This window comes from Ovis canadensis, chromosome 2, assembly GCF_042477335.2.
Source record: "Ovis canadensis isolate MfBH-ARS-UI-01 breed Bighorn chromosome 2, ARS-UI_OviCan_v2, whole genome shotgun sequence".
NCBI lineage: Eukaryota > Metazoa > Chordata > Mammalia > Artiodactyla > Bovidae > Ovis > Ovis canadensis.
The window spans coordinates 209,377,279-209,398,381 of record NC_091246.1 but is presented as its reverse complement, the minus strand read 5'-3'; the positions used below and the strand labels follow the sequence as shown (position 1 = coordinate 209,398,381).

Below are 21,103 nucleotides of genomic sequence, written 5' to 3'. Positions count from 1 at the left end.
GTCCTTATTTAGGACCGATCTTGTCTTCAGAATGATCTAGGAATTTATGTGGCCTTTTTATGTTTGATCCTATCGTGGTCTTGTAGGTCTTTTCTTTTGTCTGGTTTTGGTGTTACCCTGAACTGATCTGATATCAGCTATATTTCCAACTGTATAAAGCAAGATTTTCTTCATTTGTTTGAACTAAACAATCTCAACAGATTAGATGCAGTGGCAGATATGAAAATCTGGCTGTCATCTTTTAACTCACATAATAAAAAGATTTGAAAAAATGTGGAACAGTGCCACTTTTCATATGAAACATTTTTTTGTTTTGAAATTTTTGATTTTCATTAAAAATTGTTATATTTGAATTAATAAAGATTTAAAATTTTTTAAACTTTATTTTCCGGTGTGGTATATATCAAGAGATAGAGCCCACAGAAGCGAAATAGAGGGATCCTGAGACCAAAACCATTGATAATTCCTCTCCTATCCTGAGTTCTCTGCTTTTCTCCTTACTGGTAACTGCCAGTGTTTGTTTCTTTTCCCTCTTGAGTTCTTCCCCTATTCCATATGTGCCTGTATGTGGTTCCTGTATGTGGTAGAATTTTCTGGAGACAGTCTTCTTTTTTCTTAGTTCCCTTTAGTGTGCCATGTCTTTTCTTAGGCTGGCTTCCTTCCCTAAATTTATTACTACATATCTAAGCCACAGTGAGTCTACAAATTCTGGACTGTTGTTATATGTCTGTTCTCCCCCTTAATTATTGATCTCTAGGCATCTCCAGAATACCAGAAGCTGCAGGATTCCAGCTCTTGTTACGAGTCACTTGCTCTCCATCTCGGCAGGAAAAGGAAGGAAGCAGAATACACACTGAGTTTCTGGAAGACCTTTCCTGGAAAAATGACGGTAAACCATGCCAATGGTCGTTACCCCCAAAACAGCAAGCATAGCTGTAATAGCTGCCATAATCTTCTTGACTCCTCACTTGTTTACAGTAATGGTGCTGTAGTGACCCCTTTTCTAAGGGTTATCTAAGGATCACAGCCATGGTGGGGGGTCTGAGTATCAGCACCTTCCCTCATCTCTGGGAATCTTTTCTGAATAAGTCTCTTCTTTAGTTTGTTCCTGAAAGTGAAAGTGAAAGTTAGTCGTACAGTCATGTCCAGCTCTTTGCAATCCCATGACTGTAGCTTACCTGCCTCCTCTGTCTGTGAAATTCTCCAGGCAAGATTACTGGAGTGGGTTGCCATTTCCTTCTCTAGAGGATGATCTTCCTGACCCAGGGATTGAACTTGGGTTTCCTGCATAGCAGGCAGATTTACCAACTGAGCCACTTTCCTGTCTTCTTTATTTTCCTTTGAGCTCTGCTTTTATGAAATGTTTGGGTCCCATCTGAATTTAAGTTTATTAACACCAAGCTAAGCTGTGACCAACAAATTCTCCTAAATGTGATTTGTATCTTTTTTTTCTTTTTCTCCTTGCATAAAATAATTTTGATACTTTGATTTTGTATTTGTTTTCAATCCCAGGATTCCTTGCGGAAGCCCGAGCGTCGGCTGCTGTGTGAGAGCAGCAACCGGGCCCTGTCCCTGCAGCATGCTGGGAGGTTTTCTGTGAACTGGTTCATTCTCTTTAATGATGCCCTAGTCCATGCCCAGGTAGGCTAGATTCCTCACCTCAAAAGAGGCCATGGAAGGGGCAGTACTATGAGTATTTAATTAATCGTACCATCAGGTTATTTTACAAACTGTTGTGATTTTACTGAAACACTTGAGTGAAAGAGAATGTTTAGCTTGCTTGGTGGCACAGGCTAGACTTCCAGGAGCTCTTTTAGTTTCCAAATTGAAAATGAGCGTGAAGGGGTCCATAGCCGCAAACATGGTGAGACCACTGGGGTTAGCTGTGTTATGGGGATGTTGTTGAGGTGGACTTAACCACTTGAAAGGGGTTCTGCAGCAGCAATTTCAGGGCCCACATGGGCTTTCTCAGACGTGTCTCCATATTCTTTGTTTCAGTTCTCCACACACCATGTTTTCCCTTTGGCCACACTGTGGGCTGAGCCACTTTCTGAAGAAGCTGGTGGTGTGTAAGTGTCCCCCCTACCTCGTTCCCTTCTTGTGTTACTTACCCAGGTTGCTTCCTTAGACAGATGAAAGCTCAAGAGGCCTCCCTATTGTGTACAAGAGTGCTCACCATCCCAACACATAGATAGTAAGTGGCCTAGTGGGAAGATCATGAAGAGCCGATATGATGTGTGTTGGAAGGGCTTCTCCACTGCTGACATCCCCATTGTTTAACCCAGAGCAAAGAAACTCTGTCCTTTTCCCACTGTGGGAACCAAACCCAGGGCAAGACTGCATTTACATCTAATTGACTTCTGATCCTCTTGAAATAAACAAGTTGCTTTTCATATTTGAGGATTGATGTTATAATGACAGGTTGTCATACCTACTGGCTTTTATCCTTGTGCACATTTTAGGAATGGCCTAAAGATAACTACACCCGAGGAGCAGTTCACTCTCATTTCATCAACACCCCAGGAAAAGGTTAGTCTTATGGTATTTTCTTTCTGTCTTTGGCCTGGCTGTTTCTGTCTCTTACGGTAGTGAGGAAGAAACACAAATCATTCTTGCTTGCTTAATGATCCATAATTGTGTCTGAAAAATCTTCTTTAAACCAGAATTAATAGATTTTTGTTGTTGTTTTAATGTAACAGTTTAAAACATAAAGCAGTGAATTTTAAGAGCCAATCGGTGTTACTCAATAAAGAGAGTGTTAGGAGTCAGATGAAATTTCCACACTAAGGAAAGCTATCAAGATTTAAAGCAGTGCTTGATGAGTTGTTGCCTTAAGCTTACTGGCATGTACTTTTTGCTCTTAGACAAAGTGGCTCCGGGCTATAAGCCAAGCTGTGGATCAGGCTTTGAGGGGGTTGTCTGATCTTCCACCTTATGGAAGTGGCAGCAGTATTCAGAGGCAGGAACCGCCAATTTCACGCAGTGCCAAATACACTTTCTACAAGGATCCTCGCCTAAAGGATGCAACCTATGATGGACGCTGGCTTTCAGGGAAGCCTCATGGCAGGTTAGCATGTTCATGATTTCATTTATGTCTGGAGTCAGGATGGTAGTCTAACTACTGAAAAAGTACTGATTACCAGAAACTTTAGTTGACACATATTGTTCTTTGCTTATGTATTTCCAGAGGGGTTTTGAAGTGGCCAGATGGAAAGATGTATTCTGGCATGTTCAGGAATGGCTTGGAAGATGGGTAAGGACATTGTGAACATAAGTGTGTTAAAGTGTGTTATTTTGTGCTCACAGTTATTGTCAAGACAGTAGAATTTTATGTTTTTGGAAATGGATTAGGACTTACCATGCACAGGTATGAACATGAAGAGAGCTAGGAATCCAGGCTGCAGCCTTGTTTTACCTAAAATGAATCGTTTGCTTTAACAGTTGATGACCTTAATTTACACAGCTTCTATTGACATAGGACTGCTTTTTTCTATCCATTTCTCAGCTGTAAGGACTGAGAACCTTGGGTAATGTTGATGTTGAGACTGTTGAGATCAAGTGCCCTCTTTACACAAAGGACATAGAGAAATTTTCCCTTCAGTAATTTTAATTCATCTTTAATTTCTATGATCTGTTGAAGGGGAAATCTTCTAAATGATATTTATCTTAATGATATTCAAATGATCTTATTTTTATATAAACAAGTCATGTTTTCTAACACTATAAATGTGTTTACATGATAAATGTATGGCAGTGAAGTGTTTGTTTCATGTTAGAGAACTAATTTATTTTACTATATAAAAAGATTATTATATAAATTGGGTAGGTGATTTTTGTGTGTGTGAAAATATAAATTTTGATGTCTTTTAATCTCTATTTCATAGAATTTCAGAATGAGAAGAGACTTGAGATACTCTTGATTTACCTGTCTTGTTACACAGATGAGGGAGCTGGGTACCTAGACTTACCCAAAGTGATGCCGCTAACTAGGGGCAAAAATAGGCCTAGGACACAGATTTTCTGTTTTTCATTGGACTTGGGATAAAACACCTAATTACTCTGTAATGATGTTGATGTCCCATTCCTCTAAGACTTGCCAAATGGCTTAGGTAATAGAAAACCACATAAACCAATAACCCATTTACTCTTCTAGGTAGATCTTTTCTCTGTTCTTGTTATATTTACCAACATATTCATACCAAAAGTGAGTATGTCATATATGCATCTTAAAATGTTTTTATTTTCCTTGGCAGATATGGAGAATATAGAATCCCAAACAAAGCACTGAACAAAGAAGACCATTATGTGGGCCATTGGAAAGAAGGAAAAATGTGTGGTCAAGGAGTCTATAGGTAATAGCATTGGAAAGGTTGCTGACTGGTTCCTAACGAGAAGTGGCTGTTTAACACAGGGAGCTCACAGCAGTACTCTATGACACCCTAGAAGGGTGGGATGGGGTGGGAGGTGGGAAAGAGGTTCAAGAGGGAGGGCACATATGCATACTTAGGGCTGGTTTACATTGTTGTATGGCAGAAGCCAGTACAATATCATGAAGCCATTATCTTCCAATTAAAAATAAATTTAAAAGAAAAATCATGTAAACCTGAATTTTCTGTTTGCAAGCAGTAAATTTTAATTATCCTTAATGACTGAAAATCTGTTGACTCTTCTTTGAAATATCAGCCTCTCATCTATCACAGGATGAAGATATTAGCTTATTATTTAGTTCTTAAAACTGTAGAATCATTGTAAACCATAACTTTCTCATAGAATCTCCTAGATATCTTGCTTGTGAATTTATGTAATATTTATTGCATAGCTCTAGTATGGATAAAACCTGTCATTCTTCCAGAGATCACTCGTTATTTCATTTTCCCATAAGGGACACATTTTCCTCCATGTTAGCATAAAATTCCCCCCATAACATCTTCAACTTTTTAAACTTAGTCATTCAAAAATGAGATTTTTGATTGGTGAAAAATAGTCATATAAATAAACAAATACAGCTACAAATACAGCTACAAATACAGACATGAGTGTAATTTTGAATTTCCTAAACTTTGTAAAAATGAGCATCAGGATTCAGTATGCTTGTGATCTCTATCCATTCTTTCTAACCACAGTTATGCCTCTGGCGAAGTGTTTGAAGGCTGTTTTCAAGATAATATGCGTCACGGTCATGGTCTCCTGCGAAGCGGAAAGCTGACTTCCTCTTCTCCCAGTATGTTCATTGGCCAGTGGGTAATGGATAAGAAAGCAGGATACGGTGTCTTTGATGATATCACGAGGTACAGTATTCTGCTCCTACTCTCACAGTTTAGTTGAGAGGATAAGGTTCCTATTCGTCTCTAAATAAAGATGATTTTATGAAGGCTACGTGTATTAATTGGAGAACATTTTTAGTAAGAAAACAGAGTTGTCAGGTATCATTCATTCAGTAGTGAACCAGACAACAGGTTACTTCTGTATAGGATCTGAATCATTCAGAATTAACATTGGTATGATTTTCCTTAAAGCTTCACCTTTACAAAGCTTTTCGTGTCTCAAAGGGGCCACCAAATCTATGACTATTCTACAAAGAGAAACCTTTAATATGGTCAGTAGATAATAGGAATAAAAAGTTAGGAAGATCAGTGGAAATTCCCTTTTGGGATTATGAAATAGGATCTAAACACTTTTCTGTGTAGTTGTTCCTGTCAACCCTCTGACTTGTTACCATGCCAGCCATCCAGGAATCAAACTTGGTTAAATTCAATGAACTAAACTTTGGGGAGGAATATAGTTCTTTTGCCTCTGTATTTGGTTTGGCCTGATTTGCTTCTAGACTGAATATATAATCTCCCCCGCATGTTATTGTGGGGGCTTCCCAGGTGTTGCTGGTGGTAAAGAACCCGCCTTCAAGTGCAGGAGATGTAAGAGACGTGGGTTTGATCTCTGGGTTGGGAAGGTCCCCTGGAGGAGGGCATGGCAATCCACTCCAGTATTCTTGTCTGGAGAATTCCATGGACAGAGGAGCCTGGTGAGCTATAGTCCACAGGGTCCCACAGAGTCGGACACGACTGAAGCAACTTAGCACGCACATGTTATTGTCCTAATGTGGGATTGAAAATTGTTTGCTTTAGTTACTAAAATCCACGGTTATTTAACAGGTAGTTTGTACTCATTTGATTTTTTTAGTGGAGATTAGTAAGATTTCTCTGAGTTTGAGTAGGTGGAAGAATGAGACTTCTTTTTTGATAAACCCCATTTAAGTCAATAAACTTTGGATGAGAAAAATTGTGCATAGGTTTACGTTCACCTCTTGAGTGACATTGTTCCGAGTTGAATTCTGGCATTAATTAAATATTTTAAAATTATCAAGGAAGCCCTGAAAGTATATACAGATCTATGTCTGCTAGTATGTGTGTGTTAATCACTCAGTTGTGTCCGACTCTTTACAACCCCATGGACTGTAGCCCACCATGCTCCTCTGTCTGTGGAATTCTCCAGGCCAGAATACAGGAGTGGGTAGCCATTCCCTTCTCCAGGGGATCTTCCCAACCCAGGGTTTGAACCCAGATCTCCCGCATTGCAGGCGGATTCTTTATCATCTGAGCCACCAGTTCCTGAGAGGATAGTGCTCAGAGTGGGATGTGTTTTGCAGTCACATTCTCCCATGTTGGAGGAGATAGCGTTAACACTTTAATTAGTGAAATGGGACAGATACTAACCTCGGGGTGATGCTTGGTATCTTCCATGTGATCCTTGTTTTTTCCCTACCTCATCCTTATCATCATTGATTTTTTAATTTCATGTCTTTTTTTTAATTTCTATTTTTAATTTTTTTTTCTATTTCTCTGCAGAGGGGAGAAGTATATGGGACTGTGGCAAGATGATGTATGCCAAGGCAATGGTGTAGTAGTTACCCAGTTTGGTTTATACTATGAAGGCAACTTCCATCTTAATAAAATGATGGTGAGTGGAATGTTTTGCATATAGTTACAGTTGACTTTTTAAAACTCCTACCTAATTTTTAAGTCATCTTTTTATTAATGTTCCACCTTCCCTAATACGATTTTTCTTATCTCTCTTTTTTTAAGATTATGTAAGGCTTTGGAGGATGTGGCTACAGATACCCTAAGTTATGTGTTACCCTAAGTTGCCCTATGTTTTCTGTACTGTGATTTTCGTTTTGTTTCTTCACATAGGGAAATGGGGTTTTACTGTCTGAAGATGATACTATCTATGAAGGGGAATTTTCAGATGACTGGACCCTCAGTGGAAAGGTTGGAAACTTCTTTCTCTCTCTTAATAATCTTCTACTGATTTTTTTCTTGATCTTTAAAAAGCTAACCTCCAATAAAATTTACCTGTTTCAAGTGTGCATTTTAGCGACTTTTTAGTACATATGCAGAGTTGTACAACCATTCAGTTCAGTTCAGTTCAGTCGCTCAATTGTGTCCTATTCTTTGTGACCCATGAGCCACAGCACGCCAGGCCTCCCTGTCCATCACCAAGTCCACCCAAACCCATGTCCGTTGAGTCGGTGATGCCATCCAACCGTCTCATCCTCTGTTGTCCCCTTCTCCTGCCCTCAATCTTTCCCAGCATCAGGGTCTTTTCCAATGAGTCAGCTCTCGCATCAGGTGGCCAAAGTATTGGAGTTTCAGCTTCAACATCAGTCCTTCCAGTGAATTCCCAGGACTGATCTCTTACCATGATCCAGTTTGAGATCATTTCTATCACCGTCTCCTGCCCAGTTATAGTCATTCCCTTGTTCTACTTCCAGTCCCAGATAACCTCTGATGAACTTTATAGATTTGCCCTTTCAGGTCCTTTCATGTAGTTGGAATCATGCAACAAGGGTTTTCTTTTGTGTGGCTTCTCACACTTAGCATGTTTGTGAGATTTTTACATATTGTGGCATGTGCAATACTTTATTCCTTTTTATTGCTTTTTATTGCTGAATAGCATCCCAAAACCACATTTCGTTTGTCCTTTCACCAGTTGATGGGCATTGGATTATTTTCAACTTCAGACTGTTTTCAACTTTAGGCTACCGTGTATAGTGAAGTTAACTACAACTTCTTTTCTTCTTTTTTTAAATTGAAATATGATTGATCTATAATATTGTGTTAGTTTCGGGTGTACAGCATGACTACTCAGTATTTTTGCAGATTTTGCCCCTATTATATGTTACTGCAAGATAATGGGTATAATTCCCTGTGCTATACAGTATATCCTTGTTGCTTATCTACTGTGTACATAGTACTTTGTGTCTGTTAACCCCATACCCCTAATTTGTCCATATCCTATCCATTCCCATTTGAACACCGCAGGTTGGTTTTCTGTCTCTCTGAGTTTGTTTCTGTTTTCCATTTCCACCTAAAACTTCCTGTGTGAACATGTGTTCTCATTTCTCTCGGTTGGACACCTAGGAGTGCAGGTGCTGGGTTGTATGGAAAATTGATGTTTAACATTAAGAAATGGCCAAACTATTTTCCACAGTGGCTGCATCATGTTATGTTCCTATAGTCAATGTATAAGGATTCTAATTTCTTCACTCCTTCACCAGTATTTTTTATTTTCTTTTTTTCCTCTTCGTCATTCTAGTGGATATGAACTAAAACCTTATGGTTTTAATTAACATTTCTCTAGTGACTAATAGTCTTATTATAGAGCATATCTTCAAGTATTTACTAGCAATTCATCTGTCTTTGGTGAAATGTATATATTCAAATATTTTGACATTTTAAGAATTTACTTGTTTATAGCTTATTGAATGTTAATATCCTCTGTTTTTTGATTTTCTAATTTTATGTCTTCTCTTTCTTGATCAGTCAAGTGTTAGTCTTTTTTTCTTAGTCAATCCAGTTAAATGTGTGTCAAGTTTTTGTATCTTTTCAAAGAAGCAACTTTTGGTTTCATTGTTTTTTTTATCTCTTATTTTCTTTCTCATTGATTTTTACTCTAATCTTTAGTATCTTCTTGCTTTGGGTTTAGTTTGCTTTTTTCTAACTTTGTGAGGTGGAATTTTAGATTATTGATTTCAGATTTTAGATTATTGATTTTTTAAAATAATATAGACGTTTACAGCTTTAAATTTGCCTCTAAGCACTGCTTTTGTAGCATTGCATCAATTTAGATAAGTTGTGTATTCATTTTATACAGCTCAAAGTATTTTAACAATTTTTCTTGTTATTTCTTTTTCTTTAACCCATGGGTTATTTTCATATACTCTTTTTGCACATACATGTACATACACTTTTTTTTAAGAATTAGGGACTAGTTAAAAGTGAAAATGCCAACCATGTAGTGCTTTTTCTTTTTTTTTTACACCCCTCCCTTGATTTTTAAGACTGGAAATACTTCTTGTAATTCCACATTTTCTCTACCATTACCTAGGGAACACTGACTATGCCAAATGGAGATTACATTGAAGGTTATTTTAGTGGAGAATGGGGATCTGGGATCAAAATCACTGGAACATACTTCAAGCCTAGTCTGTATGAGAGTGATAAAGACAGACCTAAAGCTTTGTGAGTAATGAATATTAATTATGGATTAATTATTGAATGTTTTGTGTTGTCTTGCTTTTGTAAAAACTGGTTAATACTCCAAATGCAGAACAAGTTTTTAAAGTCTGTTTTTGTAAGCCGTGTATAGCGCTAAATTGTAAACTGACACTGTTATAGATAGCTAAATCTATAGTCTTGTCTTAGATTATAGCCTCAGAGCATAAATGTTTAAACTGATGGAAGTTCTGTGTGCAGGAAAAATCTTACTGTTAATGGTACAGGTATCCAAATTGATCAAAAGAGAACCTTTTAAAATGGAAGCCCTGCACAACTTGATTTTGAGAAGTAAAGATCAGCCCTATAAATACAGTAGTGGAATAGTATACACTGCCTGTATGGGGAAAAATCAAAGTCTCTAAGTGTATTGTGTTCTTTCTCTACATTTTTGGCACGTTTATTTTCCTTTACTGATTCCAGCTTCCGCTTTGTTTTTTTGTATTTTGATAGCATCTCAGATTCTTTGTTTTCATGGGAGCGTGATATACTTTCTATAGCATGTTTATTCTTAAAGAGTATTTTTAGAACCCACTGCATAATGTATTTTACAGTTCTCATTGTGAGATATGCAAGGCACAGCAACTTCTTTTTTTAGCAGGAATCAGTTTTTCAAAATCAATTCTGTAGAAATGTTGAAAGCAAAGGAGACAAGTCTGATGTGCTTCATACTTAACAGTTCATACACCAGTATCTAATAAACACTAAGTAGCTAAAAACCATCCCTTTACACTTTTTATTCAGTCTTTAAACAACGGAGCCACTATCAACTTAGGCAGCTTTTGTCACAGAAGTATTTATAGTTTGTATATTATTAGAAAGTTTCTGTTCCTTAGGATATTTGCACAAAAATAAGTGATCAATAAAAGGTTTACATAACCTTATTAGCAGGAAGCTTGGAAACCTGGCGGTGCCGGCTGATGAGAAGTGGAAAGCCGTGTTTGATGAATGTTGGCATCAGCTCGGCTGTGAGAACCCAGGCCAAGGGGAAGTTTGGAAAGCATGGGACAATATCGCTGTGGCCCTGACCACCAACCGGCGCCAACACAGAGACAGGTACGTGGATGCCTGCCCTGCATAGCGCCTGGTGGAAGACGAAACCTAAAGCGAGTAGGTTGTTAAGGATTTCCACATACAGTGATGTACTTCTGGGTAAGGGTGGATAAAACACACCTCCCTGTGTCTTCTCCTGAACTCAACTATTAATATGAAATGCAGGCAGAATACATGGTGAGCTATTCAAAACTCTGAAGAACACGTCAGCAGATTATTGGGGGAGAACACCTGAATTCAAAGCGCCACCCAACCAGTGGAGAGTTTACAAGTTTTTAACCTCCATGTTCCTCAGCTTGAACTTGGTATAACTTGAAACTAGAAGCACACACTGTGGTGTAGGGATCCAGAAAAACCCCTCTATTTCTGGCTCAAGATGCCAGAGACTCCTAGAGCTCAGAAAGAGTGGAGGAGGAACACTGGGTTTTCTCTCTCTCCTTCTCCACTTTCTCATGCCTCAGCCTACATGCACTTCTGTGGCAGGATAGCGATGCACCAGCTGGAGCAGCCAGGAGTACTTGGAGGAGCCAGGGCTCTTCCGGTGTGGACCCTTGGATCATCAGGTCCAGGAGTCAGGGCCAAACCTTACTGCCGTGTTGGTTTCCCTCTCTGTCTTCCACTACTTCACGGAAGTGGGTAATTTCAGGCTGAAAGACTTACCTACAAGGGGAATCAGAAAATGCTGGGGAGGTCATGGAGAGAGAGGAACTTTGGAAGGCAACCCTGATAAGTTGTTTATGAACTTCTGGACTCACCCCATACCTGTTCATGTGTGGATTTGATTCTAATTAGCTAAGCAGTTTCCACCTAGGTCCCAGACTGACACTTGAGTGGTACGCATGGAACAGACCCAGACAGGCCTGCATAGTCCGTGGGAAGTGGGCTAACACTGGAACCACAGCCCACAGACAGCAGAAACAAAAATACCAGCTCTTTGAGAGACTCCTAAGGTCACCTACGCATTCAGCGATTCACTAGAGGGACTCATAATGTGACTCAGCATATAGTTGTACTCTCAGGTAAGAGTTGTTCCAGCAACACAGTAAGGCTCCACAGCCGATCATAAGGGAAGAAGACGCAAGCAGAGTCTGGAGGAATCCATGTGCAAGCTTCCCGTGCTCTGCCTCTTCTCTGAGGGGTCACACACAGCACACTCTCCCCCAGGCAGTAAAATGCAGCCACACAAACACCGTATTTCTGCTCAGTGAAGCCCATTGGAGATGACCTGCCTCAGGTTTTTATGGGGATTGGTCACATAGGCATCTTAAGCCTACCAGCTACCAAAATCCCACACCGTAAATCAGTTTGTTAATACAGTTTACAGGCAGCGCCACAATACCCTTATGTTAGGAAATGCTTCATATTCCTATAGGGGATTTAGTTCCCAGGTGCCACCCAGGGGCCAGCTTCATAAGCAGGTCCTTGTAAAGACAACAGTTTCAATTCTGTGTTTACTATCTTTTAGATCTCAACATCCTCAATAGGATATAAACAGGACCCAGAATCTCATAGCATAATACTCAAAATGTCCAGGAAATAAACCAGAATTACTTGGCAATCAAAGAACCATGAAAATCTCAACTCATTTAGGGAAAGATAATCAACAGATACCAATGACCTGCTAATCTAGATTTTGGAATTATATGACAAGAACTTTAAAGGAGCTATTACAAAAACATTCATGTGAGCAATTGTAAGTATCCTTGAAACAAATGTTAAAATTGTAAGTACCTGAAAAGAAATAGAGGATATAAAGAAGAACCAAATCAAAAATTTTGAAATGAAAAATACAGTAAGCAAAATTTAAAGAATCACTGGGTGGACTCAGTAGCAGATAGGAAACGGCAGCAGAAGAGTCAGTAAACTCGAAAATAGACTAATAGAAATTATTTAAGCTGAACAGCAGAGTGTGGAAAAAAAGTGAACAGAGCTCTAAGGACCTGGGAGTCCTTGGAATCCCAGAAGGAAAGGAGAAAAATTGCAGAGCTGAAAAATATTTGAATAAATAGTGATTGAAAACTCCCAAGTTTGGTGAAAGGCCAGCACGTAAACCTGCACATGCGAGAAGCCGAACAAACTTCATCCTAGAAAAAACCAGATATCTGTACACAGACATGGCATATTCAAACTGGAAGAAAAAATCTTGAAAGCAGCTACAGAAGAATTATGCATCACATATATATGGCAGTAGCAGTTCAAATGGCTGCATCTTTGTTGTCATAAACCTTGGTGGCCAAAAGGAAGTGGCACAATGATTTGGAAGTGCTGAAAGAAAAATTACAGGTGTACTTTTCATTTCTTTCTTTTTCTTATTTTCTTCCTTTTTCCTGCTTTTGTTTTCCATCTGCCATTCTTCATATTTCTGTATGTAACTTAGCCAGTCACTTCCACAAGCACTGATTAGCATTTGACTCTAAAGAACTTGCTAATCCCTGCAGTATAGAAATAAGGTTTGGTTTTGTTTTTTCCTGTATTGGGGATCAGTGGAAATTGATTATGGTGTTTCATTCATGACGTTTATGATTTTTATCTCCTGCTGTATCCGTGAAGGAAATGGAAACTCCCAGGATTGATTAAAGCTGTGGATATGTCCTTATGGGATGTAGCTGGTCAGCCTTCGCTGATAGAGCCCCTGGGCCAAGACATTGAGACTTGAGTCCTCCCAGTTAACCTTGGTTAACTTTTGTTGGGTATTGCCAAGAAGTGAGAATGAATGAACTTTTGTATAAAACCACATTGCTGCCACAAAGATCTTATTTGTTCATTGATACTATTAAAATAGTATCAATGTTAATTGTGCACTGTTTCTAATTTCTCATTGATTGTAATCTAATGATAGAGTGCCAATACGAAAAATGTCAGTTGATGACTAGTGTGTGTTTTGTCTTAACCTCTTCATCCTAAGCTTCCCTTTACCCATTGTGTGCGTATCCCACCACCTGTTGCAGTGTCCATCTTGAGCTCATTTCCATTTCATCCTTTGCCCTTTGATTTGTTTTCCTTCATCCTTTAGCTCTCCCTCTCCCCTTTATTCCATTTCTATCCTCACTAACAAGTCTGTCACCGGTTTTCTCTTCAGGCTATTACACATACTACATTACAGTATTTTACAGCAGTATTACAGTATTTTTCAACACCAGGGTTTATATTGGCACAACATTTTCATTAATTTATTGTGGTTTGTGTGGAGTAACATTAAGTGCTATTTTGAATAACTTATAGAAATCTAATACAGGACAGTTACAAGTTATAAGCACATTTGCCTGAACACTGTGATGGTTGCTCCATTTCATCCTTAATAGAGCTTCATGTGCGCTTAAAATTATCTTGCTTTCTTAAAATATATGATAGGCTTTCTTTTCCCTTTTTGTAGTCCAGAGATACTAAGTCGTTCTCAGACTCAGACACTAGAGAGTTTGGAATTCATTCCTCAGCATGTTGGTGCCTTTTCCGTGGAGAAATACGATGACATTAAGAAATATTTAATAAAGGTAAATGAGAATCGGAACCATTCTGGTCTTGTTAATTAATGATACAGCTAACACAGTATATCATTCAGATGTACTCACAGCTTATTGTTACTCATATCCTGTTTTTGCTTTCTTCATATGTCTTTTGTTAATTCCCTGACTGCTAAGAGCACATTTCCACCTAAAGATTGGCTGATTATGATGGTAGAAATTTATAAGTTTTGTAAATGTTCAAGGGGATTCTGGACATCTAGGGTCAGAGTTTAAAATGACTTTCTGTTTGTAACATTGCTGCTGCTGCTGCTGCTGCTAAGTTGCCTCAGTCGTGTCCGACTCTGTGCGACCCCAGAGATGGCAGCCCACCAGGCGCCCCCATCCCTGGGATTCTCCAGGCAAGAACACTGGAGTGGGTTGCCATTTCCTTCTCCAATGCATGAAAGTGAAAAGTGAAAGTGAAGTTGCTCCGTCATGTCTGACTCTTAGCAACCCCATGGACTGCAGCCCACCAGGCTCCTCCGTCCATGGGATTTTCCAGGCAAGAGTACTGGAGTGGGGTGCCATTAGCAAACTAAAAGTTATATAAAGAAGGCACTCCACCCTCACCCGATGGTTATGCTCTCTTTGCTTCCTTCTCCAACCCTGTGAAATCAGACCACAGTTTAAAGTATGACATGCGTTGATGTAGGGGGTGCAGGAAGGAGTATTAGGAGAAATCAAGGGAACTGAACAGTGACTGTTTCAACTCTTATTATTCAGTTTTCTGCAAGGTAACATTTCATGTATTTTTCGTGACATTTAAGGTATGTTATCTTTCTTTTCTTTTTCCCTTTGACTGGGCCACATGGCATGTGGGATCTCAATTTTCCAACCAGAGATTGAATTTATACAGTGCAAGTGCAGAGTCTTAGCCACTGGACTGCCAGGGAATTCCCTTAGAACCTTTCTTTTAATGATGTTATTCTATATCAGTATATCCAAAGCTATTTTTCCAAAATGTTAATAGGATTCTTTGATTAAGGATTCCTACTCCATATAATTTGGGTAGAATTAACGCTTTCAGAGAAGTTGAAGTATTTAAATATTCCTGGTCCAAAAAAGTAGACTGTTGATGCTTTGAAAATTGTTTATCATTTATGAAATTGTTTATTTTGATTGTTTCCGCTGTTGGTGCACACTGACTGGCTGCACTGGTTCTCTTCCTGCTCAGGCCTGCGACACTCCTCTGCACCCGCTGGGCAGGCTTGTGGAGACTCTGGTTGCAGTGTATAGAATGACATATGTAGGTGTGGGAGCCAACCGTCGGCTACTGCAGGAGGCTGTGAAGGAGATTAAGTCCTACCTTAAGCGAATTTTCCAGCTGGTGAGGTGAGAGAGCTTTTCATGTCAGCAGGGTGTGGAAATACTAGTTTACACTCATGCTTGGGTGGCTTCACCCTGAATCTAGAGATTACAGCTTTGCGAGGAGTCACGAATGTTCCCCTTTACTGCAGAAATTATTCATCAGGAAAATGGTTTTATGCTACAGATCCTTCAGTAGATTAGTGAAAACATTTTTACTTTGTGTTCATAGCCATTGTAACTTATTTCCTCTATGCCTTTCTTACTCATTAAGTATAATAAAAGGCTAAAAATAAATTTTTAGTACTAATTTTGGTATGACGTATAGGAGTCTTATTTGGAGTTAATCTCTAGGCAAAGTTATGTCTCTAAAACCTAGCCTAACCTAAAACCTGGAGAAAACAAAGTCTAATAGGAAGTTTTATCCCTGAGTATTTATGTTCTGTCAGGCTTCCCAGGTGGTGCAGTGATAAAGAACCTGCCTCCCAGTATAGGAGATGCAAGAGACGCTGGTTCAATCCCTGGGTCGGGCAGATCCCCTGGAGGAGGAATTGGCAACCTACTCCAGTATTCTTGTCCGGAGAACCCCATGGACAGAGGAGCCTGGCAGGCTATAGTCTGTAGGGTCACAAAGAGTGGGACACGACTGAGCACACATGCATTCGTTAGCTACATTGTTAATTTTATCCTGTAAAAAGCATTAGTTAAGACTCTTAAGGGAATCGGCATTTTCATTAATAATTGATATGAAGTTTGATTTAATTGGTCCTTAAGTGGATTAAATAATGGAAATCTGTTTTTACTCTTTTTATTCACTCTAGAGATGTAACTGTATGATGATTTTTTTAATTCTTCCTTAGGTTCTTATTTCCTGAGCTTCCTGAAGAGGGCAGCACAATTCCTCTCTCTGCCCCTCTGCCGACTGAAAGGAAATCCTTCTGTACTGGGAAGTCAGATTCCAGATCTGAATCACCAGAGCCAGGGTGAGTAGAGCTGTGTGGAGATGGTGAAGAAAGAGGATGGGAACCAAGTGATCTTATGCAGAGAATCCCAGGAAAAATTCTTTTCTCTAGATCTGTTTCCTTCTTTTTAAAATAGTTTGGTTGGATTAGGTGATCTCTGAGGTTTCTTTTAGATCTCAAGTTCTGTTAGCCAAATGCCATGAAGCTGTAACCACAGATGACTAGGCACAAAGGCTGATGAGCAAAGTAGATCATTTTGCCCCAGTTCAACAGAGAAGTCAGCCTTAAAATGGAAACACACCGGGCTTTCATTTAGATTTTGAGCCTATGAAAAGAATTCACAGGTGACCCAAGATAAAACTCTGGGGCCGTAGGTAAACTTCTCATGTTAACTCCTTACATAAAAGAAGTAATAGAACTGCTTCTTTACTCAAAATTTCCCACTTTTACTTTCCACTTCGAGGAGATGAAGCTCCATGTTTGATTCTATATTCAGTTTTAATATTAAGGGTTCTCCGTCTCCCTGTGATGTTTTGTAGCTATGTGGTAACAGGTTCTGGGTTACTGCTTCCTGTCCTCCTGCCTCGGCTCTACCCACCACTGTTCATGCTGTACGCCCTGGATAATGATCGTGAGGAGGACGTTTACTGGGAATGTGTTCTCCGGCTAAATAAGCAGGCAGACCTTGCTCTTTTGGGCTTCCTTGGGGTGCAGAGGTCAGTACAGTAATGATGAATGGGATCTAGTGGTTTTAACTCAAAATGCAAACAGCATTATCAGGAATTTGGTACTTTGATATTTAATTAAATATATGATTTGCAGTTATTACTTTATTGCCTGTTTTTACCAAAATGGTGATGTTTAAAAATCTTTATTTCTGAGAATCTTGAGATGTGAGTTTGAAATCTGATTATTCTTCTGAATATATGTAAATAATTTGAGTTTTTCCTGACTGATATTTTGCAGTTCTTCAAAGCCAAGTACATGCATTCACATTTTCAGAAAAAGTTGATTGTATTCAGTCTCTGGCATTCTTCTTTCCCTTCTTTCCTCTTCTCTTCCCTCCCTCCCTTCCCATCTACAATTTCTAATTAAAAGTTTGGAAGTGCCCTTTTTTATTGTAAGGCGTTGTTTCCTATAATCCAAGGAAACAGTCAGTAATTATACTTTCTAGAAGTGTTATGATAAAGCTGATTACCCCAGCACCCAATGATTATAGATTTGTGCTATTAGAAAAAAGTGATTGAGCCTTAACTGGAAAGTAAATGTTTTCAGTGGACTGGTTTAATAGTAAAAACTAAGTAACTGAGATAGTTATTTAAAGTGGGGACAGGAAAGTCAATCTAGTCATTAACTGTTTTTATGGGACTTAACCTACCATAAGACACAAACACATATTAACAATGTATGGATTCCATTGTAGGAAATTTTGGCCAGTGACCTTGTCAGTCCTTGGAGAGAGTAAAAAGGTATAGTAGATTTTTGTTTCCTTAGCAAATATGCTTTTGTTTGTTGTGGGGGATTAGAGATAGCAAAAAAATTTCCATTTTGCTTTGATAGTATAGTATACAAGCATAAGTTATTCACTTAAGACGTGCATTCTGTGATTGGTGTCATCTATGTTTATTGTCACTGCAGAAGACAGCTTTCTTCTTTGACCTTTATCAGTCCTTTTTTTTTTTTTTTTGCAGGTTTTGCCAACCACAAAAGATGCTTGTTTTGCCTCAGCTGTGGAATGTCTGCAACAGATCAGGTGATCTCTGCTTTATTGAAAATTACATAAATCAAAGGAGTGGTTAGTTTATTAAGATATTGATGAAATCTTATATTTACCTAAACTCTAGTCCCCCCACACCCAGCGCCCCAAGATGGTATCAAACTCAGCTTGGCTATCAGAAAGACTCTTGAGACATTTGGGTTACCTTTTACTCTACAAGGCCCTTGCATTTTCAGAAGTGGTGGAGAACCTACCCAGAAATTTATCTACATGATCATATCTTTAGCCAAAGGGAAATTAAGCTTCTTACTCAGAAGAGCATGTATTAGGACAATAAAGTTCCATGTGGGTAAAAGGAGGTGATCTATGACTTAGTGAATTCTTTCATGTGAACCATTGATGGTTGGAGGCTTCTTTCCTCAAAGAATCATAGGCATACAGATGTCATCTCTTCCAGTGACTCCTTTTGCCTTATGTGTCCAGCTTAAGGCACATGAGCCCTTAGAGTATATTGTCAAACAATGTCAAATGGCTCTACTAAGAAAACAACCCTAGGCTATATTTTATCATTTATTTCTAGTTTTTAATTATTTTTTTGTTTGTTTACAACAGCACAACATTTACCCCATCAGACAAACTAAAAGTCATCCAGCAGACTTTTGAAGAGATCTCTCAGAGTGTCCTGGCATCACTTCAGGAAGACTTCCTGTGGTCCATGGATGACTTATTCCCTGTTTTCTTATACGTGGTGCTCCGGGCTAGGTGACCAATCTCTTCTGACTTAAATACATTCTGAAGTAGGACGTACATATAAGCAGAAGTAACTCAATATCTCTTTCTCATTGGGGCAGGATTAGGAATTTAGGCTCTGAGGTACACCTCATCGAGGATCTAATGGACCCATATCTTCAGCATGGAGAACAGGGTATAATGTTCACTACTTTGAAGGTAAAGTATAGATATTATTTAATATTTTATTATGTTAAAGTCTCTCCTTCATTTACCATATTGTGAATCTTTCATTAACCACCTTCTTTTATATAAAACTTTAATGCAAACATTAAGTGCCTTTAGAGCACATATTGTTAATATTTAAAATATATACTATAGTAAAGAAAAGTAGAATCGGTCAGTCTCAAAATACTAAAGCAAGTTATCCAATCCTCTGACTCAGTAGGTCTAGAATGATGCTTAATCTCAAGCTGTGTGTTTATCAAACACGTTGGTGATTCTGATTACACTTGTTTGTGTATCTTATACTGATCATCAACATATTCTAAATGTCCAGTTAGTAGTAGCTTAGCAAATTAAGATATTTCTGCTTAATGACAGATGTTAAACATCTTGAAAAAAAATTTTTTTGTCTGTTTTAGAATCAGAATTTTACAAAGTTTTATTTCTATTAATTATAAGTAGGCAAAGTAGACATGGGATAGGATAGGGGGACTGGAAGAAAACAGGAAAATATGAAAGCAGCTGATTTTGTTGAGCGGTCAGTATTCATAAAGGAGTTCCTTTCTTAGTCCCATGTGCATTATTATGTTTATGTAATTTCTTTTAAAGTAAATTTTAAATGGTTTTGAACTTTTCTTTCAGGCATGTTACTATCAGATCCAGCGTGAGAAGCTTAACTAGGCTGCATAACAGCTTGACAACTGGATTATCTATTCAGAGTGTTGCAGCACCATCTGGTGTCTTCCTGTAGCAACAAAAAAGAACAGTGTTGAAATTAGGACGTTGTCTTATTTTGGTTGTTATTTTTGAGCCTTGCTAGTGATTGGAGCTCTGAGCCCAGAATAAAAGACTGTATGGTGGAAAGGGAGGACAGAAAAGGAGGTAGAAATCAGGTTAGACCAGCCCCTGGCCTGTGTTGTTTCCCAAGTATCATACATCTGCTGTTGGAAAAACGAGGCTATCCCTTCCTATGGTAAAGAGTATACCAGCTCATGAACTTGTAAGATAAAATTCTCAGTGTGGCTTCTTACATTAAAGAGGTTGATGAATATTTTTGAGTTTCTGGTTTGCCTGCAGTCACCCCAGACCCCTTTGCAAGGAACACTTTGTACTTGAACTATAGTAGCCACACCATGCCTTCCAAGATTCCTTGCAATCATGTGTGCACCATGCTTCTTTGCTGAGGGAAGGGGAAAGAGGAACTTTTAAACTGCAATTTTAACTTTTTCTAAGCTTTTCCACCAGGGCATTTATTCGTGATGGAAAGGTTCTGTGAGGTTACTACTTCTACACCCTGACCCTAAACATGGAGCACACCCAAATAGGAGTCTGCTGCTTCCTGATGAGAAAGAACATAGGAATTGTGTTCTTGGATTCCTTACAATGCTCCAGAGTGGATACACTGGAATTCAGACACTGACTCTGAGCTGCTGTGGAACCTCATTCATCCACGTGCAAACGCTGTGTTCCAGGACCTGTGAAAGCCTGAAAGGCTTTTACATGCAAACTGTTTTTTAAAATAGGACTAGAGACTGGGAAATATGGAAGCAAAGAACTGCGTCCATCCTTGACCTGGTGTTGCGGTTCCTCCCTGTACCTTGCACTGAACTCACAGAGGGGAAGGAGGAGAAAACTCACTTTGGCTTTTCCCATCTCAAAAGTATTGTGACACCTCAGCCTTTTATTGTTTTGCTTTTCACCATTTTTAAATGTCCTATTGTAAGTGGTTGGTTTACACTGTACAAATAACACTAGTAGCTATTCTGGATAACATAGGTGCTCTTCCCCATCTCATCTCCTCTACACCAGGGTGAGCGTTTGGAGTGTCCTCCTCCTCCTTCATGTTAACATCTGCAGATGTTAATCGATTTTGAAAAAGGATTATGGTTTCTGCTCTACTTTATAATCAAGACAAGTGTTTATTAAAATACTGTTTTGGAATGTTGGCTATAATGTAACAGCAATTTTCATAATAAAAGACATTCATATTTATGAGGTGGTTTTATGATTATGAAAGAAATGACACTGGGCCACCTAAAAATTTAAAAGAAATCCAAG

At 38.8% G+C, this 21,103-nt stretch overlaps 1 protein-coding gene across 10 annotated transcripts in view; it reads left to right on the top strand.

Moving 5' to 3' along the window:
• The window catches only part of ALS2 (alsin Rho guanine nucleotide exchange factor ALS2), a 59,954-nt gene extending 38,917 nt beyond the window's left edge, over positions 1-21,037 (top strand). For 5 of the 10 annotated variants that reach the window (XM_069577992.1, XM_069577994.1, XM_069577993.1 and 2 more), the window contains 21 exons: positions 758-889; positions 1,513-1,641; positions 1,999-2,069; positions 2,463-2,529; positions 2,865-3,067; positions 3,188-3,253; positions 4,254-4,352; positions 5,124-5,288; positions 6,843-6,954; positions 7,188-7,265; positions 9,385-9,518; positions 10,440-10,607; positions 13,978-14,095; positions 15,282-15,439; positions 16,273-16,395; positions 16,914-17,090; positions 17,798-17,843; positions 18,066-18,127; positions 18,704-18,853; positions 18,943-19,039; positions 19,688-21,037. In XM_069577992.1, coding sequence (XP_069434093.1) covers positions 758-889; positions 1,513-1,641; positions 1,999-2,069; positions 2,463-2,529; positions 2,865-3,067; positions 3,188-3,253; positions 4,254-4,352; positions 5,124-5,288; positions 6,843-6,954; positions 7,188-7,265; positions 9,385-9,518; positions 10,440-10,607; positions 13,978-14,095; positions 15,282-15,439; positions 16,273-16,395; positions 16,914-17,090; positions 17,798-17,843; positions 18,066-18,127; positions 18,704-18,853; positions 18,943-19,039; positions 19,688-19,726 — 2,394 coding nt within the window. In that variant the 3' untranslated portion in view covers positions 19,727-21,037. Of the gene's footprint in view, positions 1-757; positions 890-1,512; positions 1,642-1,998; positions 2,070-2,462; positions 2,530-2,864; positions 3,068-3,187; positions 3,254-4,253; positions 4,353-5,123; positions 5,289-6,842; positions 6,955-7,187; positions 7,266-9,384; positions 9,519-10,439; positions 10,608-13,977; positions 14,096-15,281; positions 15,440-16,272; positions 16,396-16,913; positions 17,091-17,797; positions 17,844-18,065; positions 18,128-18,703; positions 18,854-18,942; positions 19,040-19,687 lie in introns of those variants that run through there. The other 5 variants (XR_011254651.1, XR_011254652.1, XR_011254650.1 and 2 more) reach the window with 2 other exon arrangements.
• Positions 21,038-21,103: the final 66 nt, after the last annotated feature.